At 41.6% G+C, this 26,939-nt stretch overlaps 1 protein-coding gene across 2 annotated transcripts in view; it reads right to left on the reverse strand.

Moving 5' to 3' along the window:
- Positions 1-22,767, reverse strand: part of PRKAA2 (protein kinase AMP-activated catalytic subunit alpha 2) — a 75,768-nt gene extending 53,001 nt beyond the window's left edge. The window contains exon 1 of one of the 2 annotated variants that reach the window (XM_074221340.1): positions 22,659-22,767. In XM_074221340.1, coding sequence (XP_074077441.1) covers positions 22,659-22,752 — 94 coding nt within the window. In that variant the 5' untranslated portion in view covers positions 22,753-22,767. Of the gene's footprint in view, positions 1-3,827; positions 4,100-22,658 lie in introns of those variants that run through there. The other variant, XM_074221341.1, reaches the window with a different exon arrangement.
- Positions 22,768-26,939: the final 4,172 nt, after the last annotated feature.

Below are 26,939 nucleotides of genomic sequence, written 5' to 3' on the forward strand. Positions count from 1 at the left end.
ACAAGTTCTGTTGTTCTTCATTCACATTTTCTTTTTTGTATAGATGATAGATAGATAGATGAATGGATGGATTGATAGATAGACCAAAATGTCCTTCTTAAAAGTTTCCCATCTTTCCACAAGATGTTTGTTGCCTCAACCCTTTGGAAACTGCTTCGCAAACAGTTCAAGTCACTATCAATCTAAGGTTGACTCTCTCTCTACTCTATCACAGCTCAGCTTTTCCACATCAAGTTCTCATCCCTTGTGACCTAAGAGCCAGCACCTTCTCATGATGATCAGATCCAGAAGGGATCTGTTCCTTCAAAGGACGATGTTATTAAGGAAGTTAAGATGTTACTAGCTGCTCTGTTTTTGCCTTAAGAGAGAGTTTTGGCACTGTGAAAGGGGAAAAAGCCAGATTATGGAATGACAGAAACAGACAGAATAAAAGAATGAATGAAACAAAGAGTTTCTTCTATATTTCTCACTTGCCATTTGGTTGTTTTTCCGTCAGGTCCAACTCTTTGTGATCCTATTTGTTTCTTTTGGGTTTTTAGCAGTTATTGGAGTAGCCCACCATTGCCTTCTCCAATTCATCTTACAGATAAGAAAACTAAGGCAAACAGGGTAAAGTGACTTGCCCAAGTCCACATAACTAGTAAATATTGAGGCCAGATTTAATCTTCAGGAAGGTGAGTCTTCTTGACTTCAGGTTTGGAACTCTACCCAAGTGCCACCAAGAATGTATTTGTACTGTGCTACTGTAAACAAGTAATATCCCACATAGAATAGCAAATATGATGTTACAGTATGGTAAGAAATGATGAGCAGGAAGAACAAAGAAGCAGAGGAAAATATCCATGAACTCGCCTAATAGGAAGTGAGAAGACTGAAAAAACCTTTTGATGAGCCCTCAGTAATTTAAAGTAACAATCTGGACACCATGTATTTCAGACTTGCCTTAGTAGTTACGGCTGCCAACAGAGCCATAATACCTCAATCTTTTTTTATAGTTTATTGCCAAAAAGAGATAGAGAGAGACTCCCTTCACCTGGGATTCCATCTCTTCCTCTGTAAAAGAGAGATCAGGAAGTCCCCAGCAACATCACCAGAGAGCTTCTGGGAAGATGCACTAAGCAAAGATGCTCTGGGTCCTTTGTCACAATGAAATTCTAATAAGTCAAGGAGACTTGCAATGTCTCCTCCTTTACATTGGGAGACAGAAAGAAAGAAAGATAACATGTCCCTCTTTGTCTCCAAGAAGCTCACCTTCTACAGAGAGAAATCTTTAAATAACTATGTACATACAAGAGAGATCCTGCACAAGGGAAGGGCATCCGGGAGGGAAGGGAACCAAGAACCAAGTGTCCAGGGCCCACAGCAGAAAGGAAGGAACTGAGCAGAGGGAGGAGGGAAATCATTCTCTTCATGACCACCAGTCAAGACAAAGGCATTGACTCATACCCTCGGAACAACAAGGAAGCTGGAATAGATCTCAGGGCTCCTGGAAGGCAGGAATGGACTAGTCTTGAAGGGCTTTAAATGCCAAACCTAAGGATCCTGCAACCAGAGGATCCTGCAGCTGGGGACTCAGCCCCAATCTGAGCTTTAGGAAACTCACTTTATCAGTTGAATATAGAACTGAAAATGGGAGACCAAGCAGAAGGCTACAATAATATTGTTTTAACTTAGGAAAGATTAATTTAACTAGCCCCAGCTTTCAGGATTTTGAAATGGCTAATTTTTTTTGTTGGGGGGGACCACAATTGTGATTTCATTATTATAGGGAACTCTTCAGAATGTAAAACTAGAAAACCCAGGTCTTCATGCCTTCATGCCCACCACCTTGCCTATATACACTACATTACAATGCCCATGGCTAGCATTTACAATTTGTGAAGTAATCCCCCACCATGGATTTTGAACATGGACAAATTCTTAAATGTGAATATACAGATAGATGGATGGATGGATAGAAAGATGATAGATGGATGGATGGATGAATAGAAAGATGGTAGATGGATGGATGGATAGAAAGATGATAGATGGATGGACGGATGGATAGAAAGATGATAGATGGATGGATGGATACAAAGCTAGATAGATGTGCATATGTGTATATAGAATATGTATATATGTATATATGCGAGATATATTGTATCTATAACTTGAAGGAAATCATTAATTCTCATAAATCAAAAATTTTTTAATAAGTGTAAATATCATGGCATTCAAAATTAAAATAGTAAAAAAAAAAACAAAATTTGACCATTTTAAATCATGTTGGAAGTGATGAAAGTCTAAGGCTAGAGAAAAAAAACTAGCAAAGTCTTAAAGAAAGACACCAGTAAACACTATAGCATTTCTTTGTGGTTAATGATGATGAATGTAAGAAACAACTGAGCAATAACACTGTTCCCTTTTAGGGGTGAAGAGGGTCACTATAATTAGCAGAGATAAGAACTGCCTGAAATTCTTTCCTCAATAACACCAATCTAAAAATAAAGTTGTTCACATAGTTCAAAATAAAAACACTACTTTGCACACCCACTAATAGCTTTTGCATTAGATAAGAACTGAAACTAAGGTATGACATAACTTCTATTACATTTGCTATTAATAGCTTTACTAAATATTAATGTAGGGATTTATCTGTATAAGTTCAAGACACATTAAATATTGATGGAGGGGGAGGGGAGGAAGTCATAACACTGGGTGCCATCTATACATACCAGGTGATGTTATTATTTCTGATTATCCCATCCCAGAGACTTGATAGGGCAAATTTAATTATCTTCTTGACTCAAACATTATCTCAAGAGTTAAGTGAGGATATGAATTTTACATATATATATATATATATATGTATATATATACATGTATATATACATATATATGTGTGTGTGTGTGTATATATATATATATATATATATATATATATATATATATATATATAGTATGATGGAAAACCCTGGTTAGGATCTCATTCATGAGACAAATGAGTAAAGTGGGACCCAGAAAGTCTAGTCCCCAGGTAATATAAGGTCCTGGCCTTCCATATTCACTCCAGATTCCTCTCCAAACTTCTACCACCTCCTGTCCAAGTCATCTGAGGAATGGCTCAAGGAACAGTCCAAGAAGCTTTAAAGATGTGATAACTTCCTACAAATAATGGTAGTGCTGCCACAGAGAAGCATGAAACTTATTTTTCTTGGTAGAGGAGAGCTGAAACCAAATCAATGGGTGGACATTACAGGGAGGTAAATTCCATTTGAACAAAAAGGGAAAAAATATCCTAAGACCTTTCTCCAACTCCTATTCCTTCCTCACCCCCCTACACCCCACCCCACCCCCAAAAATATCATTTTCTCAATAAAGGATTTCATGTAGAATGGAGGTGGGGAACACTGGACAGTTCTTGACCTCATTTTTCTCTTTTGCTTTTAAACTTCCATTACTAGGCTATTATTTCTAAACAAAGCTGCCCCCCACTTGCAAATGGGCCCACAAAGCTATACCCCTATAGAGGCCCTCTGACACCAGAGTTGCCATGGTGGTTACCATGGAAATGGTGGTATAAAGGAGAAAATTTTATATTTTAAAGATTCTGAAGATTTAGACATAGGAGGGAGGGAAGGGTCAAAAGCAGAAATCCCTCTTGAGAACTACCTTAAGAAAGCACAAGGTGGGAATGCCCACACACTGCGTGAAATTCATTTCATTTTGTAACTCTAATTGAAATTCCACATATTCCACCAACTAGAAATTCAATTAGGGATTAACAAGCATGATCTTGTTAAAATGTAAATACTTCCACAAGGGATAAAGGGCTACTTTCCACTTACAGTTTCCCTCTTTGGTTCTAAACCAGTGATTTCATCCATATGGGAAACTCTTGCTTTGGGAATTCCTTTCCCAGATGGAGATCAGTCACTCATAGTCCTGAGAGTTGTCTGAGGCCCTGAGAGGTTTAGCAACTGGCTCATGGTCACAAGGCTGGACTTGAACACGGCTTTTCCTTCTTCTCTCTCTCCCTGCATGATGCCTCTCCATCCATACATTCCTGTGAATTGTTGCCCTCCTAACACTTCCCAGAGATCAGCAAGCAGCCCTGCAACTGGAAAACAGAAAAGAGTCTAATTCTGGGGCCCTGAGGCCCAAGTCATACCTAGATTTAGCAGTGGGGGTCCTAAAGTCAGTACAAGAATGCAAGGGAAATTTGTAAGAATGAGAGCCAACTCCCAGTTGGTAAGTGGTCTCCTGTAGTTTCCAAAGGAAAAAATCCAGGCTATCAGTAGCTAAAGGGAAGTATGCTTCAAATCACAAATAATCAAAGAAATATAAATTTAAACAACTCTGAAATTCTCTTTCATAGCCATCAGATTGGTAAACTTGCCCAAAAAGGAAAAGGACCTATGTCAAAGGGGTTATAAGGATTATAGGAAATGACTACATTAAAGTGCTATTGGTCTAACCCTTATAAAAAGTAATCTGGATTGATGCCCCCAAAAGGACTAACATTCACAGTTCCTTTGACTCAATGATACTACTACTAGGCCTCTACTCCCAAAGAGATCAAAGGAAAAAGAAAAGGACCCATATGTGCACAAATCTATTTATAGCAAATCTTTGTGACAGCAAAGAGCTGGGAACAAAGGAAGGGACCCACTCAAATGGGGATGATTGAACAAAAGCTGGTACATGAGTATAATACCCTCAGTCTATAAGCTATGTAGAAGGGGACAGCTTCAGAGAAACCTGGGAGAACATTGATGAAATGATGCAGAGGCAAGTAAGCCAAGAGTCAAAACAATGTATAGAATAACAGTCAGGGAAAAACAAACAACTAAAAGATTCAAGAGCTCTGGGCCCCATAACGGCTAACCTTGATTCCAGAAGACCCATAAGGAAGCCTGGCTACTCTCCCTACTGACAGAGAAATGAACCACTCAGGACACAGGTGGAGACCTTGTTTTTTTGGATGTGGCTAATTGGTGGATTGTTTTGCTTGGATATTTGTAAACGAGTCTTTATTTTCTGACTTTCTCATTAGTAGGGGGAGGGAAAGCAAGGAAATTAAATTAGATTTTAAATCATGTGAAAACAAAATTTAATTTTAAAAATCAATCTACAAATAAATAAATGGAATTAACTAAAACATCTTGGAGTTTCCCCTCATTGTTATGCCTAAGAGTTATGTTCAATGGGAGATGGTATTGGTGTTGCTATTATTGCCGTTACTTTTGCCATCACCTGCAAGTGTCACTAATGCCTGAGGAGTCATTTTCTGCCACTGCATTCTGATTCCTCTGGACTCTACAGCAATAGTCTATCTCTCCCCACTTCAGGTCACCTGCCATCAGCTGCCAAAGTGATTCTTCTAGGTAAGACCACTGGGAAAAATCCAACAAGATAAAACTTAAATCCGACAAAAGCCTGTCATGGATTAGAAAAGTACTTCTTCCCTAGTAAAAACCAGAAAGATGTGGCTAGCCAATGGTTCATCTGAAATCAGTCCCATGGCCATTGGGCCTTTCAAAGGAACCTTAGCCACAATCCAACCCAAACAAGAAAGAGTCTCCCACTTCTCCAGCACTGCTTAAAGAGCTCTGAGGAAGGAGGTGCCATCTCTCTGGGAGCCATTACTGAGTGGTTCATTACACCATGGGTGTCTCTAATTCTTAGCAAGTTTTTTCCTGATATCAAGTCTAAATTTGCCTCCTTTAACTCTCACACATTGTTCCTGGTCCTTCCTCTGGCTCAAGCATAACAAAACTCCTAATTAATTCCCTCCCCCAAATGAGAGTAGTTCTTGAAACCAGTTGCCATACCTCCCAGAAGCCTTCTTTCCTATAGGCCACACTGGCTCATTTCCTTCAATTAATTCTTTTTTTTTTTTAGGTTTTTGCAAGGCAAACAGGGTTAAGTGGCATGCCCAAGGCCACACAGCTAGGTAATTATTAAGTATCTGAGGCCAGATTTGAACTCAGGTACTCCTGACTCCAAGGCCAGTGCTTTATCCACTATGCCATCTAGCTGCCCCCCTTCAGTTGATTCTTATAGGACATGAACTCTAGGCCCTTCACCATCCTGGCTAACCTTCTCTGGAGACTGTCATGCTTTTCTTAATTGCAAAGCTCAGAAGCAAACAGGTGAGGGCAGGGTACAGTAAGACAATCACCTCCTGGGGTAGTGAAGTGACTCAATGGATAAATGTCAGCCTGGAGTCAGGAAGATTCATCTTCCTGAGATCAAATCTGACTCAGACATTTCCTAGCCAGGTGACCCTGGGCAAGTCACTTCTCTGCCTTAGTTTCTCACCTGTAAACTGAGCTGAAGAAGGAAATGCTAGTCACTCTAGTCTCCTTGCCAAGAAAACCACAAATAGAGTCACAAAGAGTCAGACCCAACTCAAATGATGACACAAAAACATCATCTCCTTATTCCTGAAATTATTCCCTTTCTAATGTAGCCCAAGGTCATAATAGCTTTTTTTTTTTAGTTGAAACATCACAGGGTTCACTAAGCCCTTCCAACCTTTTTCAGATCTGTTCTATCCATACCTCCATCAAATTCTATTTTTGGAGATGATTTTTTTTTAAAATGCCACACTTTAGATTTAATCCTACTGAATTTCATCTTAATAGATTCCAGTGCTCTACCTGACTTGTCATACACTGTGTTTGTGTCATCTGCAAAAGCGATAAGCAAATCATCCATATCTTCATCCAAGTAAATGATAAAAGTGCTTGATAGAACAAGCCCAAGTCTTGGGAATGTCTGCTGAAGACCTCCCACCATAATGTCATTGAGCTATTACAGTTGATTGTTTGAGTTTGATCATCCAATGGATTCTCAATGGAGGACATCATAGTAATCAACTATTTCATGTCATTCCATTGCCTCTATAGGAAGAGAATAAGACTAAGAACAACCACATTGACAGCAATTCTGTCAAAAAAAGAAAACTGGGGTACTTAAGCATAACTTATTTTTTTTCATCAATTTTATTTTCAGTTCTGATTCTCTTCTTATCACCTTCTCTTCCCCTGATTTAGAAAGAAAACAAAGCAAAAAAAAAAAAAAACCCAAAACATGTCCATTACAAACATCCAAGAAAATAAAATCTCAATTTAGATTCATATATGTATATATATTATATGCCTATATTTATATGTGTGCCTACAAAGACACAATACTCTTGAGTCCTCCATTCACTACCTGAAGGTAGGACAACCCCTTGAATTAAGGTTAGTCTGGGGCAGCTAGGTAACTCAGTGATTAGAGCACTGGCCTTGGAGTCAGGAAGACCAGAGTTCAAATCCAGACTCAGACACTTAATAATTGCCTAGCTGTGTGGCCTTGGGCAAGTTACTTAACCCTATTACCTTAAATAAATAAAGAAAAAAAAAACAAATAACAAACAAAAAAAAGAGTTGTGGTTAGTCCTTTTGTTAATCAGAGTTCCTGTTCTTCCAAAGTTATTTGTCTTTACAAAATCATTCCTATTGTATTATATTGTTTTATAAATTGTTTTTCTAGTTCTGTTCATTTAACCCTATATCAGTTCATACAAGTCTTTTCAGATTTCTCTGAAACCATTCCTTTCCTTCTTTCTTATAGCACAAGAGTATTCCATCACATTCATATATGTTCAGTCTTTTCCCAGTTGATGGGCACCCTCTCAATTTACAATTCTTTGCCACCATGAAAAGAGATGCTATAAAATTTTTGTACAATTGAATCCTTTATCTTGAATTGATCTAGGAATATAGACCTCATAGGTTATATGTACAGCTAAATAGCTATTTCAGTACAAATTAAAGCATTACTGAGGTACCACCTCACAGCTCTCAGACTCGCCAATATGACCAGAAAGGACAATGATCAATCTTGGAAGGGATGTGGGAAATCTGGGACACTAATACATTGTTGGTGGAGCTGTGAACTCATCCAATCTGGAGAGCAATTCCAAATTGCGCCCAAAGGGCAACAAAAATGTGCATACTCTTTGCCACTACTGGGTCTTTACCCTGAAGAGAGTATTAAAAAGGGTAAAAATATCATTTGTACAAAAATATTCATAGCAGCATAGTTTGTGGTGGCAAAGAATTAGAAACTGAGTGAATGTCCATCAATTGGGGAATGGCTTAATAAACTGTGGTATATGTATGCCATGGAACACTATTGTTCTATTAGAAACCAGGGAGGATGGGAATTCAGAGAAGCCTGGAAGGAGTTGTATGAACTGATGCTGAGCAAGATGAGCAGAACCAGGAAAACATTGTACACCCACCCAACAGCAACATGGGGGTGATGATCAACCTTAATGGATTTGCTCATTCCATCAGTGCAACAACCAGGGACAATTTTGGAATATCTGTGATAGAGAACATCATCTGTATCCAGAGACAGAATTGTGGAGTTTGAACAAAGACTATTACCTTTAATTTTAAAAAAAACTTCTCTTCTTATGTCATTTTGCTATCTCTTATACTTTATTTTTCTTCCTTATAGATATGATTTCTCTCACCACATTCAACTTAGATCAATGTATACTATGAAAACAAGGTGAAGACTAACAGACTTCCATCTGTGGGGGATTGGAGGAGGGAAGCGAGAATAGGGGGAAAATTATAAATTCTAAATAAATAAATAGCTATTTCAGGTATTGTTCCAAATTGTTTTCCAGAATGACTAGACCATTTCACAGTTCCATCAACAATGTATTAATGGGGGCAGCTAGGTGGTGCAGTGGATAGAGCACCAGCCCTGGAGTCAGGAGGACCTGAGTTCAAATCCAGCCTCAGACACTTAATAATGACCTAGCCGTGTGGCCTTGGGCAAGCCACTTAACCCCATTGCCTTGAAAAATCTAAAAAAAAAAAAACTTTTTTAATGTCATATAATCAAAATTATTTATTTTACTTTCTATGAACACCTCTACCCTTTATTTGGTCATGAATTTTCTCCCTAATCATAGATCTGAAAGGTAATTTTTTTTTTAGATTTTTCAAGGCAATGGGGCTAAGTGGCTTGCCCAAGGCCACACGGCTAGGTAATTCTTAAGTGTCTGAGGTCAGATTTGAACCCAGGTACTCCTGACTCCAAGGCCGGTGCTCTATCCACTGCGCCACCTAGCTGCCCCTGAAAGCTAATTTCTTCTGGTATAATCTATTTTTTATTTGTTTAATTTAAACTTTTTTTTTAATTTTGAGTTCTAAATTTTCACCCTCCCTTCAGCCTCTCCTGGTAAGAAGGTAAGCAATATGATATTAAAACTACATGTGAAATCATGAAAAATTTATTTCCATGTGAGTCAAAAATTTTAAAAAGAAAAGTAAAAGAAAAGCACATTTACTGTTTCCAAAATGGGAGAAAGTTGTCGAAAAGAATCCCTTTCCATTGAGTCTCCAACAGACTGCCCCTTCTGTTTATCACTTATTTGCAGTCTCTATCTACTGACTGCTTCAGTGCTACCCACAAATATGCCCATGTCTCCCCATCTTCAAATAGTACTCACTTGATCCTTCTATCTTCTAATTATTTTTCTATATCTCTTTAGATCTTTATAGCTAACTCCTTCAAATGGCCATCAACAATGGATGTCTCCATTTTCTCTCCTTTTACTCTCTTCTTGTGATACAAGTCTCCAGTCCTATCATTCTATCAAAACAACTCTCTCCAAAGTTAATAATGATCTCCTAGATGCCAGATCCAATGGTCCTTTCTCCATACTCATTTTCCTTAATCTCTTTTGTAGTCTTTGACATTGTTAATCATTCTGTCCTTGGTATTCTTTTCTCTCTGGGTTTTTAGGACACCCTCTCTTATCTGGTTCTCTCCATATCTTTCCAACTGTTCTTTCTCTGGATCCTGCTCCAGATCATACCCACTATGGGTATCCTTCAAGGTTCTCTGTCTATACTAATATATATATATATATATATGTATATATATGTATATATACATATATATATACATATTATATATATGTTCTGTCTATGCCCTCTTCTCTGTCTATACTGCTTTACTGGGTGAAGTGATGGGTGATCCCATCAGCTCCCATAAATGTAACTACAACCTCTATGCTGATGATCTTCAAATCTACTTTTCCTATCCCATCCTCTCTGCTGACCTCTAATCTTGCATCTCAAACTGCTTTTCAAACATCTTGAACTGGATGTCCAGTAGACACGTTAAACTCAACATGTCCAAAACATAAGTCATTATTTTTCCCCTTTTCTCATCATCCTTCTAGTCCCTCAGGCTCACAACATAGAAGTCATTCTCAACTCTTCATGATTATCTCAGCTCCCATCCCCATATCCAATCTGTTTCCAAGGTCTGTCAATTTATCCTTTTCAACATCTCTTAAATGCATCCTCCTCTTTCCTCTGACACTGCCACCATTTTGGTGCAGGCTTTTATCACCTCATGTCTGGACTATTGCAATTGTTCCAAATTCTCACCCTCCATCAGTCTCTCCTTTACCCAATGAGATGATGAGCAATATGATATCAATTATACATGTGAAATCATGAAAAATTTATTTCTATATTAACCAAAAAACAAAAACTGGGAAGATCACATTCCTCAGGTCTCACCTCACTCCAGTCCAACTCTATTTACCAATCTAAGTTACTTGCCTAAAGTGCAGACCCAAATATGTCACCTCCTTCAGAGTGGCTCCCTAAAACCTCTAGAATAAAATATAAAATCCTGTGTTTAGTATTCAAAGCCCCTCCTAAAGGCTCTTCCTGCCCTTCCAGTCTTCTTACACCTCACTCTCTGCTCCATACGCTTTGATCCAGGGACACTGACTTCAGGGGCTGGCTCATGAACAGGACTCTCCATCTTTCTTTCAGCTCTGGGTCTGCCCTGGTTCTCTTCCAGGCCTGGAATGTTCTCCCTCCTCATCTTTACCTGCTGTAGCCTTGAAGTCTCAGTTCAAATTTCATCTTCTGGAGGAAGCTTTTCCTTATGATCCTGCAGCCTCCCCTTTCTTCACTATTTCCTGTTTAACCTGTCTTTAATTCATTCATTGACCTGGTCTTCCCCCTTCCTCCATTAGATGACTAGCCCCTTGAGAGCAGGCCTGTATTGTGTTTCTTTCTATCTCTTATGCTCAACGCAGTCCTAGCACAGAACAGGAGTTCAGCAAAATTTGTTGTTCAATTGAAAATCTCAAATTTGAACTCTTCGATGTACATCCCTGGTCTATTTCTTTATCTCAAACATAGGCAAGACAATTTATGATATATTTACAAGAATCTCCTGGATATTTTGTACTAATGATAATTTTAATAAACTAGAGGGAAAATTAGCAAATTAAGTCTTCTGTGCTGCTGATTCTAAGATCCTAGGCATTTGGTGAGTATCCAAATGTCTTGGAATCTTAAGACTATGGGGCCAAATTGAATGTGGAAGTGAAAGAATATTTTAAAGAAAGGATTTTTATGCACCTCCCTCCTTTCTTTGCAAAGGTGAGAGGTTAAGGATATGGAATATTATTGAAGTCAGACTTTTTCAAGGGGGTTGTTAGGTTTACTGAACTATTCGTTTTCTCTTTTTTTATTCTTGTCATGAAAAAATGATCTCTTGGAAGTGGAAAAGGTTGAAAAAGGAAAAGTGATTTGTATATATTAATTTCTTAAGGACTGGAAATAAAAGGGATGGTGAAAAACAGTTTCTGCTCTCAAGGAGCTCATGATTGAATGAAGACGATAACATGAAAATAACCACATAACAACAAGGTGAATATAAGATGAACTGAAGGAAATACAAAGAAAGGACCCCAAGACTGGGGAAGAATACGAAAGGAGTCTTGCTGAAGTGGAGATTTTAGCTGAGAATTGAAGGACACTAGGGAAGCCAGGAGGCAGAGAGGAGGATACCAGATTTGTAGAGAAAATACCCAGAATTGAGCAAGGGAGAGTCTTGTGTGGGTAGCAGCAAGGAACCTTCAGTCTTTGGAGTGCAGAGTTGGATGTAAGAAACCTGGGCAGACAGGAGGAGGTCTGGCTACAAAAGTTTTTTTATTCAATTCTAGAGGTACTCGAAAGTCAATGGAACATTGAATAGGGAATCGGAGGTATGGGGGAAGGGGGATATGTTCCTATCTGCCTCATGGGAAAATTGGTTTCACAATGGAGCAGGTGACCAGCCAGTAAGCATTGCAATTGCTTGGCATGAAGTGATGAGGGTCCTGCACCAGGATGGTGGGAGTGTTAAGAGGAGAGAAAGAGGAGTAAATGAGAGATGTTAAAAAGGTAGAAAAAGTAGGACTAGACTACTGATTAGATATGAGGGGGGTGGGGAAGGGGAGAGGGAAGAGTTGACTATGACACACCCAGGCTCACGTATAAACAAGAGATAACAATAAAAATGTATTTTAAAAAAGATCTTAATTCTGTTTCTGCTATGTAAAATGTAATTGTACTTTCAAGCGCCATAGTCTTTGTAAAATACTTCCATATAAAACCAGATCTAAGCTAGGCAGGTTCTCAATGCAGAGTGCGACCCTGGAGGCCCCATTCTGTTAATACTCATTAACAGGGTGATCCTAGAAAAGTTCCTTAACCTCTCTTTATCTCTCTTCCTTCCCTTCCAATGAAGACAGTATCCCAAGGGCTGCTGTTGGGCACTGTTCAGCTGCCATGTCCTGTATGGCACTTGCTCTTGCCTCCAAAATTGTTAGTGAACTGCACCTCGTAAAAGTATTTTACAGGCATCTGGCTCCCCATATACATGGTTTATGTTACACAAAAAAACGTAAGTTCTCTGAGGGATGAGCCTACTTTGCTTATTTTTTTAATTCTTTATCCTGAACACCCAGGATAAACCTGATACAGACTCAAAAGTCAAATGGAGCTGGGACCTTCTTCATTTAAAATTCATTTGAAATTTCTGTCACAACCATCCAGGATAATCCTAAGTCTTTATCCTCCTGGAGTTTTCAATAAGGGGTCCTCCTCACTTGCTAGAGACCTTCCTGAATTTGTTCTGCCATCTCTAGGGTTATCAGTAGAGCATCCTGAATGACCACCAGCCATCCCAAACCCTTGCCAGTTGACTGGTCCACATTCTCTTCATTATATATAATACAGTTCCTTGATGGTGTCTCTTATTCCTGTCCTCCTTGGTTTTATGATGCACTCACCAAGGGCATCCCTCTCCATCATTCTCTGGGCCATGTTTGGTTTAATACTCCTGAGAGAGCTGTATCCCATATTTCATGTAATACAGCAGTACTGGCAAAATGCCAGCTTTAAAAATTGGACTTGTGATTTCCTGGGATGCTGGAGTTCAATAAAGAAGCTTTTCAATTTCTTAAAATCAATCCAGACAACATTCCTCCTCTCATTCAACTCTGGATCCAACTTCTTATCCATCTGTACCTTATGTCTGGCATATACACACCAATGGACAAGATCATCTCTGTCAATAGGTTTTCCTTCCAATGTTTGTTAAAAATCTGGGCAACAATCATGCTCCATGAACTTGGTCTTTCTTGTGAAAATGACTAGGTCAAATTTTGTTGAGTGATTCCAAAACTCTTCCAGGAGACTCTGCAATGTGCTGGGGCTTGAGGTAATCAATACAATGTCATCTGTATACAAGAGTCCATGGAAGACCAGGAATGCTTCTTCAATCTGTACTCTGGGTTGGATCTCCATTCCAATGGGGAACACCTTAGGCAAGTATGCATCTCCCTGACTAATGTATCATATGATATTTATGTTCAAATGGTCTTTGAATTATTTCTTATTTTGAATTATTTGAATTTTATCACTTTCAAGAAATTTGGACTGATTATGATGTATGTATATCTGACTGGAAAAAAACTGTTGAAAAGCGGTCCTTAAGGCAGGGTTTTGTCCAATTAAAGAAAATTATCTGTTTTTTTCAAAATGAAGAAAGAAAATAATCAAATCTTACATTACCATTCAGTCAATTCCTAAAGATGCAATCCATTATTGAATATTGCTTGTTTCTGACTACAAACACTCTCATCCAGGATGCTCTCAATTCATGCACATAGAACCCTTATACATGTTTTGTAGCAATTGAAAGAATAGGCATTGAGATCATTAAGTATGTAGATTCTCTCAACATTAAGAAAGTCTGAAACTTTTTTCAACACCTTTGATCCTTCCCCTCTTTTTGGTTCTTTATATGTCGCTCCGTGTGTGTGTGTGTGTGTGTGTGTGTGTGTGTGTATATATATATATATATATATATATATATATATATATATATATATATATCAGCATAGATGACATAAATCACCTCTATAATCACTTCATCTGATTGGGCTGCTTTTCCGCTGTTTGTTTGTTTCAGTATCACTCCTGTCTCCTCCATAAACATATCCAGGGCCACACTGCTGGTCTTCAAGTGGGGTGATTTCAATGTCCATAATAGTGTTCATTATAATGATTGTATAACTCCTTTACTTTCCTTTTTCTTCTTTACTGTCCTTCCTCCATTTTCATCATTAAATGCCCTTGGGATGAATTGACTTGGTGGAATATCCTGCCAAGTTTTTTTTAAACTGGTTTTACCTTCCACTGTTTCTTTCTGGTTTGACAGGACAATGCTCATAGTCATTCTTTGTAACATTTTACAAGCAAATTAATATCCTTATCTAGTTTTTCTTTTGGCTCCAACCTGCCTCTATTTTGCAAACAAGTCAGATAGTTGTTGACTAAAGCACTTTCTTGGCTCTTTTACTCTCCTTATTGTGGCAATTGGCTTACACCCGTTAAACTTCTCGGTTAAACTATTGTCTTCAATGGTGCTGTCATTTTTTTTAATCCATTTCCCACTTCTGATGGTCAATTATCCTTATATATAGGTCAGGATTTACTGTATACCAGATCTTTTTCCAATTAGTAAGCTTTCTTTTTTAAATTCTGATCTTAGACCAAAAAGCTTGATTGTTGACTTAGGGACAAGTCTTTTCATGTCCACTAAATTATAATTTATTTCACTTTTTGTGGTGTTATTTGGTGCTCAATCACCAAGTTCAACACCCAACAATTTTTTTTTTTAATTTCAATTCATGACATAAAGGTCTGGGGCTTCTAAGCAATCTCGAGTCTGTGGCCTCTTTCACTTCTTACTGAACCATGATTTTCCACATATTTCTCCCATCCTCTCCTTTTCCCACATTTACACTGACATTACCAAGAATCACAGCACAAGTCATTTAATCTGAAGTATCTTGGTAAATTCTTGTTAAAACTTCTTTCCATCTTCACACTCAGCAATTGATGTTTCTGTATAAGGGACAATGATTTTGATAGGGATCTTTTGGGAAATTTATGTCATTAATACCACAATGCATCATGACCAAAGATGGCATGAAATTCTTATACACAGTAATTACTTTATAAATTGAATGTCTGTTGAACTAAAATGAAGATAAAGATTAAAAGTACAAGATAAAAAACAACATAAATGGAAACTATTAAAATTCTGGTCCACGCTTACTCACAAAATCTCAGGAAATGGAAGGGACCTCTGAGGTCATCTAGTTCAGCCAGTACATGAATACAAATGCCCTCTGCCTCATATTCACAAGGTCAAACTTCTGCTTCAGAGCTCTCCTCAGCTGAGAAGGAATGGGTAATCCATTCCTTGTTTGGATAAAGCTTGTTAGGAGACATCTTCCTTACGAAAGACAAAATTTCTTGCTGAATTTCCAAGTGTGATGCCTCCTCTGCATCACTGCACTTTCAATAATCAATTGCCTTTTTCATATCCCCATGAAGTCTTCTCTTCTCCAACCTAAACTGTTTCACATGATTCTCAAAGAGTACCAACACAAGGCCTTTTCCTATCCTTTCTGCCTTCCTCTCAATCCTCCACCTTAGAACCCTGGGTCCTTCCTAAAATGTGCATCCAGAGCTGAGCACAATACGACAGATATGGTCCATTCACGACAAACTTTAACAGAACTGCATCCCACCTTCCTAATTCCCATACCTCATTAGTTTGCTCGGCTGCAATATCATACCATTGACATATTGATAGCGATGTCAAACAATCAGTGAGCATTTATTAATCACCTACTCTGTGCCAGACACAAAAATCAAAAGATAAAAAAAAATAGAACAATCCTCTAAAAGATTCTGTTAGGGGAGATAGAGAACTATAAAACTGGTTTCAGAATAAATACCTTCAGACTAGAAATAAACACAAATTAGAGTTAAATACAAGGTATTTAGGGAGGTAGGAAACTAGCAACTGGGATCACCAGGAAAGAAGAATTTTATGAGGGGAAGGGGAAGGAAAAAAAAGGCATGCCAGGCAGAATGTCCCATACAAAGGCTTGGGAATGGGAGATGGAGCACCGTGTTTTAGGAAAAGAGACGGCAGTTCAGTTCACCAGAGTTTGAGAAGGGAAGTAACGTATATGCCTGAGAAGATCAAATTAAGGTGTTCTTGCTTTATTGCAAAGGTAATAATAGGCAGTCATTAGGGTTTTTGGAGTCACAGGGTCAGAGATGCACATGGTCCAACAGTGTGGAAGAAAACAGGAGGAGACTGTGGCAATTGTCCCCTCAAGAAGCAAAAAGAAACTGAACAAAAGTAGAAGTTGTATGAATAAAAAGAAGTTATATACAAAAGAGGCCGAAAAGGTAGAAACCAGATTTGGCAATAGGCTAAGGGAACTGAGAATAACCCAAGGTTACAAACCAGGTGGACTAGAGAAAGGTGGTTCCAGGCTAGAATCTCCAAATTTGGAAGAGGGGAAGAAGAGGAGGATAAAGGATAGGGAGAGTTTTTCAGGTCTCTGAAAAGTCCAGTTTGTAAAGTATGCAAGAAGCATTTGTTAATGCAAGACCAGAGAGGAGGAAAGACTAGGGCTAGCTTGTGAATCTATGAAGCATTTGAATAGACACAATCAAGTCATGCGAGCTGATGCTCTTCCTTTGTCTGTCTTTCTCGAAGAAGCCTACAACATCAGGGAGGTGATGCCATGAAAAGCAAGTAAATTGGATTTGAGTGAGGGAGGTCCAATGGTCATATATAAATCAGAATGACTGGGGATGGTGAGATAATCAGGGTTAAGTGCTTTGTCCAATGTCACTCAGCTAAGTGTCAGATGTCTGAGAATGGATTTGAACTCAGGTTCTCCTGACTCCAGGACCAGTGCTCTATCCCCTGCACCACCGAGCTGCCCATGGAGCTAATGAGATCACTAAAAACAGAGAGAAAAGATGAGAGGGCTTGGACCAAGGAGACTAGAAATTCATCTACTAACACCACCACCCCCCAAGGACTTTTTTCATGCAGACTGAAGTCTGGTCATGCCTACCCCATCTAGTATATGGGGAACTGTGTATCTATTTCTCCTGAATTTCATTTAATTAGATTTGAAGTCTAACTTTTGTCTTCCAACCTGCTATCTTACCCTGCCTTAAGCCACTGGTAGATGAGATAAACAAGATATTTTTAACTAATGCAAGTCATTGATAAAGATGTGAAAAGAACACAAGTGCAAATATAGGTCCCTGGTGCTCTCCCTGGAGGCCTCAAAGGGTCATGAATAATTATTCTTTACTTGTCTGGCCAAACCAAATTCCAAATTCATCTAACTACCCTATCATCTAGCCCTCTCCTTCAAGAACAACAGAGTGGGCATTGTTCAATCCATTTAGTTATAGCTGAGGAAAATGAGATGTAAGAAGTCAATTTAATCACTTGTGAGTGCCAGAGCCAGGATTCTGAATCAGATCCTCCCTCTCTACAGCCAGGACTCCTTCCACTGTGATAATCTACCACAGAAGTCTAGCAATTGGGGATAACTTAAAACTATTCACTTAGGAAACAATAAACTACAAGATTATTTTTTCCCAAATTATTTTTTTTTCTAATTTCTTAGTTTTTCTTCTGCTTCTCTAACACTATAATGCTAAGAATTACTCATAGAATTTCAATTTAATTTCTATTCTAGGATTGAATAGTAGATGATTTAATTTTATATGACAATTAAGATCCGAGTATTATATTCCATAAAAGTTGAGAATTGAGCTAAGACCTATGAAGAAAAACTCATGAAATATAAAGTGTTCCTAAGGGCCATATCTTCATAGTCATTAACTCCTCCGCCATCTGACCTTTGAACAGAAATTAAGTTAAAATTCTACAAGGTCTAAAATTGGAAAGATTCAAAACGATCCTGTATTTTCCTCCCCCAATGAAATGATTAACCTGAATTTTTTGGTAAGTGCAGTCATCCAGGAAGTGAACAACCAAACAGATCCTAACCTTGATTCAGAAATGACACTATTTGGCAAAAATCCTTCAAGTGCTAGTTCCTTATAGGAGAGGAGCTTTCTATTAAACAAGTTTTTTATAAATTCACTGAATTTGTTTTAGACACAGATTTTTTAAGTCAGCAAGTCAAATCATTAGAAATGTGTGCAATGATCTAAATGGTCCTTTGCCATTGGATAATTAGTCCAAATGGCTTTTTGTCTGATTTGGTTAAGTTAAAATTAAAGGACCTTTAGTACACAATGTGATGGCTCCTATATCTCTAGGCTACAAGCACTAGACTGTCTTTGTTTTTTACAGGGGCTAGCAAGCACAATAATATTTTTAAAAACTGTTCATTCACATTCAAATAACACTTTAAAATGTTAGAATCGCATCAGTCTTGTGATGTCTTGGAGAGTGACATCACAGTATTGAAACAGACTCCAGCAGTCACCTAGACCCTATGATCTGTTGGATTACCAGGTTGCTCTGTCTATCCTGTATGTTGTTTGGCTATAATTGTTTACATGTTGCCTGTCCATTCACCAGTATGCTGTGAGGGCAAGGACTTTGTAACCCCAAAGCTTATCACAAAGCTGGCACACTCAATGACTAATACTCCTACCCAAAAAGTAATTGTTCAGTTCTGGCTTCAGTACATCTAACTCACATACTGCAGACAAATCAACCCATATCAAAGTCTCAGCTTCACAAAGAAAGTAATTTGATTTCTGAGACTGTCAAAGACATATTTATAATAACATAAGTAGTAAGGGTCTGAGGTAGAATTCAAACTCAGGTCTCTGAGCTACAATCTAACAGTCTACTGACTGTCCTGAATCATTAAAAAGACATATTTCTTCAATGATATATATATATATATAGATATATATACATAGCTATCATATGTATATATTAATGTTATATAGCAATTTATAATTCTGTTATCTCCATTATCTATTATTATATCAATGTGTTTATATATTAATATATATTGCATATCTAATATATGTTTATATTAAATTCTAATAAAATATCTCTCTATATTAAATTTATAATAAGTGTATATATATTTATTATAGATCAATATTTGCACATATATTCTTTAAAAGGAATCTGGTTCCTTCTTTAAGGAAAAGCAGTGACTAGGCAAAAAATCTGAGTTATGGTCCTAACTACTTCACTTGGGTGATGCTTGATCCCTAAAACCTCAGCTTCCTGGCCAATAAAATAGGCATCATAACATTTGCAAAATATACCTGTCGGGCATATCATGAGGATTAAATATGATGGTATAAATTTAAAAGCTTTCTATATCCCCTCTGTGATTATAAACTATTATTATGTATTATTGCCCAGAACTGTGTCTTGGAGAAGGGCAAAGAGGAGAGTGACCAAAGGTAGAATGGGAAGGAAGCAGGGAGGGAGAGATAATATTTATTCCATTTTTTTAAATGTACATTTTTTTCATGCCAAGAAGTTCGGGCCTCCATGGTCCATGGTAGAGTGCTGTGTAGTCACTTGAGGCATGATGTTCCAAACTTACTTTGTACCAGGGTACAAATGTCAGTTTTGCCCTCCCCATTTCTACACTATCCATCTGTCTGTACTCTCCACATGTCTACACTCATCATGCTGCTTTCAAAAGTAACCTAAGCCTCCATAGTACCTAGAAGTCAATACTTCTCACGCCAGAAATGAGGGAAGAAAGAACACCTGTTGATCTTGGCCACAATCCTTTGCACAATGGGCTTCACATTCCTCCTATATAATAATCCTGACAGTAAGAATAATACCTGGCTCATTGATATAGGAATTAGAAGTGGAGGGAGAAGCTTTAAAGGAATCTCTAGATTACCCACTCACCCCCTCCTAGAAGGAAAAAAAATCATCTTTTAAAAATATGCATCTAAAAAAAATATGCATCCAACAATCATAATCAGGATAAACCTTAACCAGCTCTCTCCAGAACTGGTTCAACGTACAATCAACAGAGTTAATGAATCTCTGAGACTATTGCTAACAGAAAAGAGCAAATAAGATCCTGGGATACCATAGACAGAATTCCAAACTTCCCCTAAGGATAATGAGCCCCCCACCTTCTGAATTCTAAGGAGATAGTCATTTCACAGAGATAGCAGTCCAACCCTGACATGGGGTGGGGGGTGGGGGGTGAAGGAGGGGCTGTGCTCCAACACATGCCTATCTCTTCAGCATCCTTTGAAAGAGGCTCAAATATCATCTCCACTAATCTCAGTTTCCATATGACGGAATGAAGGCCTAGAGCAGGAAAATGACCTATCCAAGGTGTCAATAATATAAAATAACAGCAATAATAACTTCCACTGAAAACATGCTGTCCCTCAAAAGCTGTCTAGACTCTACCAACAAATTGCCCTGCCCTCTCTTCCCTCCAAACCACTTGGAGGCAGCTTCAGAATTGTCTTGCTGTTCTCAATATCTCAGAACTTTGCAGCATTCACTCAAAGCAAGCCTCAGAAGTCCTTTATTCCAGCCCTCATCCATCCCTGCCTGTCTCCACTAAAGACTCTGGTTTCACATAAATGGAGGATGATTAAGGCCTGCAGTTTCTGGTAAATGCTAACAGCTGGCTTTCCAGTAAAAAAAAAAAAAATGGTTCACATAATTCACTTTTAGAATTAGAATTCATTACCTTGAGCACTCCATTTTGGATCAAGATTTAATGTAGGAACATTTTCTTTTTGTGGGGCTGGATTTGACTTCCCTGTACCTGCCACTGTTGCTTTCCTCTGGGCTCATGCACAATAAATCAGAATTCTCTTCGGTAGTTCATCCTTACAAGGCCCGAAGGTAGCTAGCTATCCGAGGCCCTGAATAGTCCAGGAGAGACACCCTGGGTTCCTTCAGCAAACCACGAATGAGAACTTGTGGAAATGTGAGCTTGCCACTGATAAAATAGGAACAGAACAGAATAACAGGCCAGGTCTCTGGGACCTCACATGGAAAGGCTGACCCCCATCTTGGGAATGAAGTGGCACTTGGTTCCATTCAAAACTTAAGTCTGCTGTGACCTTCAAGCTGACCCTCGTTCATCAAACTAGACTCTCCCCTCCACAAAATTACTATGTACTTTGTATAGCTATGTTTTATTTACTTATATGTGGAGATTATAGTTCCCTTTCCTATAAAATGTAAACTTTAGGAGAGCTTTGTGTTCCCCAAGGCCTGTGATCAATAGGTGTTCAATAAATGCGTCTAGAATGAAAGGTGAGGAAAAAATGTGTATTAGTATGACAGGACCTGAGTTCCAATCTGTTCTCAGACACTTAATGATTGCCTAGCTGTGTGATCTTGGGCAAGTCACTTAACCCCATTGCCTTGCAAAAAACAACCCCAAAAGAAAGATATATGTTACTAAAACTGATCCTATCATATGCTAAGAAGGATAATGAGCATTTTTGCATTTCAAAAAAAAAAGGATCTTCCATGCACCATCTCATTTGGGCCCAGAGACCACTCTGTGAACTATCTATGAATTATCACCTTAGTTTTACAAGAAGAGGAAACTAAGGCTAAAGTGATTTGACTTGTTCATTTTAATGGAGCTACAGGTGAGACTTGAACTCACTACTTTTTCTTAAGCCTGTCCGGCTCCTGCGTTTTCCTAAGAGAGTCAGTGTGGCAGTGCCAACAGCTCTGCTCTAACCTGCCACAGCAGCCACCGCAAGCTAAAGCTCCGCCCGGAGGGATTAACCTTTTTCATCCTGTTCACAGTGGAGGACACTGAGGCCGAGGTGGGCCTGGCATCGGCACCCAGGCGTCCAGGAGCCCACAGCGGGCAGGGGCGATCTAAGGTCCGGGGGCACCAGGAGCAAGACGCCACCTGCTTCCCGGGATCCCGCTTCCAGGCGGGAGGGCCGCTGACACCCAGGGGGCCAGCTCCCTCCCCTTTCCAGAGGCCCGGAGGAGGGAAGCGCCGGCAGGCAGGCGGAATTTGAACCCAGGCCCAGATACAATAGCGTCTGAGCGCCATCCCCGGCTCCCAAGCGCCCCCCGCTCCGCAGAAGTTGGGCCGGGTTCAAGGTCGCGCAGGTACCGCCAGGCAGGTCTCCCGGGGACAGGTGGGGGAGAGGCCCCGCCCCCGCGCGCTCCCCGCTCCCCCTCCCCCTGGCAGCCGGGTGGGGGACCCGGGCCCGGCAAGGGGCGCCCCCTCCCGTCCTCCTCCCCGCCCCAGGGGGCGCACCCGCCTCCTCGCTCACAAGTGGCGAGGGCAAGGAGGGGCACGGGAGACCCCCGCCCCCCGTCCTGCCTCCCCTGACAGGTGGCCCCGGGGAGGGCCCCCTCCTCTGAGGACAGGCCTCTGTGGGCAGGGGGCGCCAGGGGCCCCCCGAGACGCCCCCCCCGGCGCGCCCCCACTCAACTCTTGACTTTGCCGAAGGTGCCGACCCCCAGCGTGTCTCCCAGCACGTAGTGGCCGATCTTGACGCGCCCGTCGTGCTTCGGCTTCTCCGCCATGGCCCGGCCCGGCCCGGCCCGGCCCCTGGGCCCCCCGGGCCGCCGCCGCCGCCGCCCAGTGCCCGCCGGAGCTGCCCGAGTGCCCGCCGCCGCCGCCGCCGGGGCTGCTGTCTACCCACAGTGCCGCGGGAGCCGGGGGGGAGGGGGGGAAGGGAGGGGAGGGGAGGGGGGGAGGGGAGGGGCCGGGAGGGAGGGGAGGGGCGAGCGCGGCCGGGGAGGGGAGGGAGGGAGGGGAGGGGGAGGAGGAGAGGGGAGGGGCCGGGAGGGAGGGGAGGGGAGGGAGGGAGGGGAGGGGGAGGGAGGGGAGGGGAGGGGCCGGGAGGGAGGGGAGGGGCGAGCGCGGCCGGGGAGGGGAGGGGGAGGGGAGGGGGAGGAGGAGAGGGGAGGGGGGGAGGGGAGGGGCGAGCGCGGCCGGGGAGGGGAGGGAGGGAGGGGAGGGGGAGGAGGAGGAGGGGAGAGGAGAGGGGCCGGGAGGGAGGGGAGGGGCGAGCGCGGCCGGGGAGGGGAGGGAGGGAGGAGAGGGGAGGGGAGGGGGAGGAGGAGAGGGGAGGAGGGGAGGGGAGGGAGGGAGGGGAGGGGGAGGGGGGGAGGGAGGGGAGGGGGAGGGAGGGGAGGGGAGGGGCCGGGAGGGAGGGGAGGGGCGAGCGCGGCCGGGGAGGGGAGGGAGGGAGGGGAGGGGGAGGAGGAGGAGGGGGAGAGGAGAGGGGCCGGGAGGGAGGGGAGGGGCGAGCGCGGCCGGGGAGGGGAGGGAGGGAGGAGAGGGGAGGGGGAGGGGAGGGGCCGGGAGGGAGGGGAGGGGCGAGCGCGGCCGGGGAGGGGAGGGAGGGAGGAGAGGGGAGGGGAGGGGGAGGAGGAGAGGGGGAGGGGAGGGGCCGGGAGGGAGGGGAGGGGCGAGCGCGGCCGGGGAGGGGAGGGAGGGGAGGGAGGGAGGGGAGGGGAGGGGGAGGAGGAGAGGGGAGGGGGAGGAGGAGAGGGGAGGGGGAGGAGGAGAGGGGAGGAGGGGAGGGGAGGGGGCGCCAGAGCAGAGCCCGACAGCGAAATCCCCCCACAAACAGCCCAGGAGGCCGCCCGGGGCGGGCCGGCCGGGAGGTCGTGGCGGGGAGGGGGACACGTTCCGGGGTTCTCCAGCTGAGCGCCGGGGAACCCTAAGTCGCGCCGTGTTTTGTGCAACCTGTCGGGGGCAAAGCAGGTGCTAAGAAGGCCGCGGTGCGGGCCGCGGGGGCCCTGAGCAGCCTCGGGCTTCCGGGCCTCCAAACTGACCTTTCAGGCTTCCCAGAGTCCTCCCGGTCATTTTGGTTTGGAATCAGCCCTCTTCCGTCCTTTTTTGAATTTTTTTCTTGTATTTCTTAAGAAGGAATGGAGCACAGAGCACCAGGCAAAAGTCAGGAGGACCTGAGTTCAAATCCGACCTCAGACAATAATTAACTAACTGTGAGGCCTTGGGCAAGTCACTTAACCCCACTGCCTTGCAAAAACAGAAAACAAAACTTAAAAAAAAAGGAATGGAGCAAATGCATGAGATGTCTAAGTGTTTTCCTAGCCATTCGGTTTATTCTTGTGTATGGTGGGAGTGGAGGCTGAGAAATGGTCATTTTTGTTCATTATATCTTATTTCTTTGTTCCCAGAAAGATCACTTCAGAGTCACCTTCCCTTGACTGACATGGAGAGGAACCAGGGGGTCAACCTTTTTATTTTTTGACAAATGACCTTTTCTTTGATTCAGGGTCATTCGTCCAGGACTCCAGAAAGAGAGACCTGGATAGAAGCTTTACTTTGCCTTTAAAGGACAGATCTCTTAGATCCATGGTGACAACTTGTTAAGAAAAATATCCCTGAACTGCCTTATACCCTAGTAAGAAAAGAAGGCAAACGATCATTGGGGGCTGGCTCCCTTTTTTCAAATTCTGCCAACACAGAGAAGACTCTGAAGCCTATCATTTAATTGCTCTGTGTTAAGTATTAACTAATTATGACAGAGGAAATGATTAAATACCTCTATTATGACTGGAATCATGATAGGCTTAACTTCCAAGGATCATAAATTCAGAAAGGTTAGAGAAAGGAGTTTCACAACATGGAAGGGCTTGGCTTTCTCCATTAAAAGTCCAGAGAGGGGCAATTATTTGCCCAAGGCCACATCACTCTTAAGGGACAGAACCAAGACTCAAACTTTTTCACCTTTTGGAGACTCTTTGGGCTCCAAATCCAGGGCCATCTTGCTAATACTCCACAAATCCAACCCAACCCTTTCTATAGTCCCCTTCTATAATTTCTCATAGTTTGCAGAGTACCATCTCTGATGAAGGAACTGACACCTTCATGAGGCTGATCCAATCACATTTCAGATCACTGGTGACTTATCAATTCCGTGTGATGTGCCAGATGCTGGGGATACAAAGACTCCTCCCCTATGCCACCCCACTCCCCCCCAAAATCCCAGTTTCTACCCTTAAGGATCTTCTGTTTGAAGGTAAAGACATATTTGCTTATCTAAGCAAATAGACTTTCATCCAGGGTAGGGGAAAGTACTGTCAGTTTAGAGAATCAGGGACCTCTGGAGGGGCTAGAGTTGGACTGAACTTTAAAAGCAACTAGGGATCCCAATTGGCAGAAGTGAGGTTAGAGGATATTCCGACATGGGTCTCCATCTGTGCAAAGGTATGGAGATGGGAAATGGAGTGTTATGAATACAGTAGAGCAAAAGGGACCAATTTCCCTGCTCCATAGTCTGGGGCGGGGATGGGGGGGGTTAATATAAAATTACTGGAAAAAGTAGACTAATGCAGATTGTGAAGAAATCTGATCAAATACATGAATTTTTATTTGATTTCTGAAGCAATAGAAACACTTGGACTTCTTGAATAGAGGATTATCATAGGCAGACCTGGATTTTAAGAACATTCTGTTAGTAACTGTAGGATGGAGCAAAGGAGAATGCAAAGGTTTGTGGCAGGGAAACCAGTTATGTCATACTCAATAGTCAAGGTCAGAGGTGATGAGGTGAATAGAAAGAAAACAGATTGTAGAGATAGAAACATCTCCTTCCTCATCCAACCTCAAATCAAATGAAATGATATCTACAAAAAGCCCTTAGCCTAGTGCATAGTAAAAAGGAGGCAGATTATAAATGTTTATTCCCTTCCTTTCCTTTCTCCCAACTTCCTACCTTACCTTTCTCAGGAGACCTCTCCTCTTATTTTACTGAGAAATTTGAATTTTTCAAGGTGAGTTCCCTCTTTCCTAATTATTATCATCTCATATCCTTTGGCCACCATCTATCTCCTGTTCTCTCGTTCCTTGCCCTAATCTCTGAAAAAGAGGTCTTGGTTCTTTTTTTTGGGGGGGGGTCAAAACCAAACACCCCATATGTGTCCCTGATGCATTCCCTGCTCCCATTCTCCCAACAGATTGCATCCTTCATCCCCCTTCTCTCACCAACTTTCCACCCCTCCTTACCTGTTGGTTCCTTCTCTACTACCTTAAAATATAACAAGTCTTTCTCATTCTTAAAGAAGTGAAATAATAACAAATAAACCAAATGAGCCAACAAACCCAAACACTCTACACTGGACCCTATCATCCCCAGAATCATCTCCCTCTATATCTCTTTTCCCTCCTTAGACAAGCGCCTTGAAAAAGCTGGTGACCTTCCCTGAGTAAAGAAACTCTCTCTTACATTCTAGTCCACCTTTTACCGAATGACTTCCCTCCTTATCACTCAAATGAAACTGCCTTTTCCAAAGTTACCAAAGATCTCTTAATTGCCAAGTCTGACATGGTTTTTTGGTTGTGTTTTTCTTTGTTTTCCAATCCTTCTTGAACTAACTGCTGTATGTAATACTATTGGCCGTCTTCTCTTCCTGGATGCTCTGTCCTCTCTGGATTTTCCTGACACTGATTGAGAGTTCCTTCTTATTCCTTTTACCAACTTATTCATTAACTGTGGGTATTACAAAAGGTTCTATTTTAAACTCTCTTCATTCCTTCTAAATAACCTCATCAGTTCCATTGGTTTAACAGTCATTTCTATTCAGATGACTCCAAGAAGTATATCTCCTGATCCAAGTCTCTACCTTGACCATTCAACTCCACCACACCAATCTAGGGTTATCTCTAGTTGCCCTGATTCATATCTGACTACAGGACCCAGATGGCTCTGGAGAAAAAAGTGAGGCTGGTGACTTAG

This window comes from Macrotis lagotis, chromosome 2, assembly GCF_037893015.1.
Source record: "Macrotis lagotis isolate mMagLag1 chromosome 2, bilby.v1.9.chrom.fasta, whole genome shotgun sequence".
Lineage (NCBI taxonomy): Eukaryota > Metazoa > Chordata > Mammalia > Peramelemorphia > Peramelidae > Macrotis > Macrotis lagotis.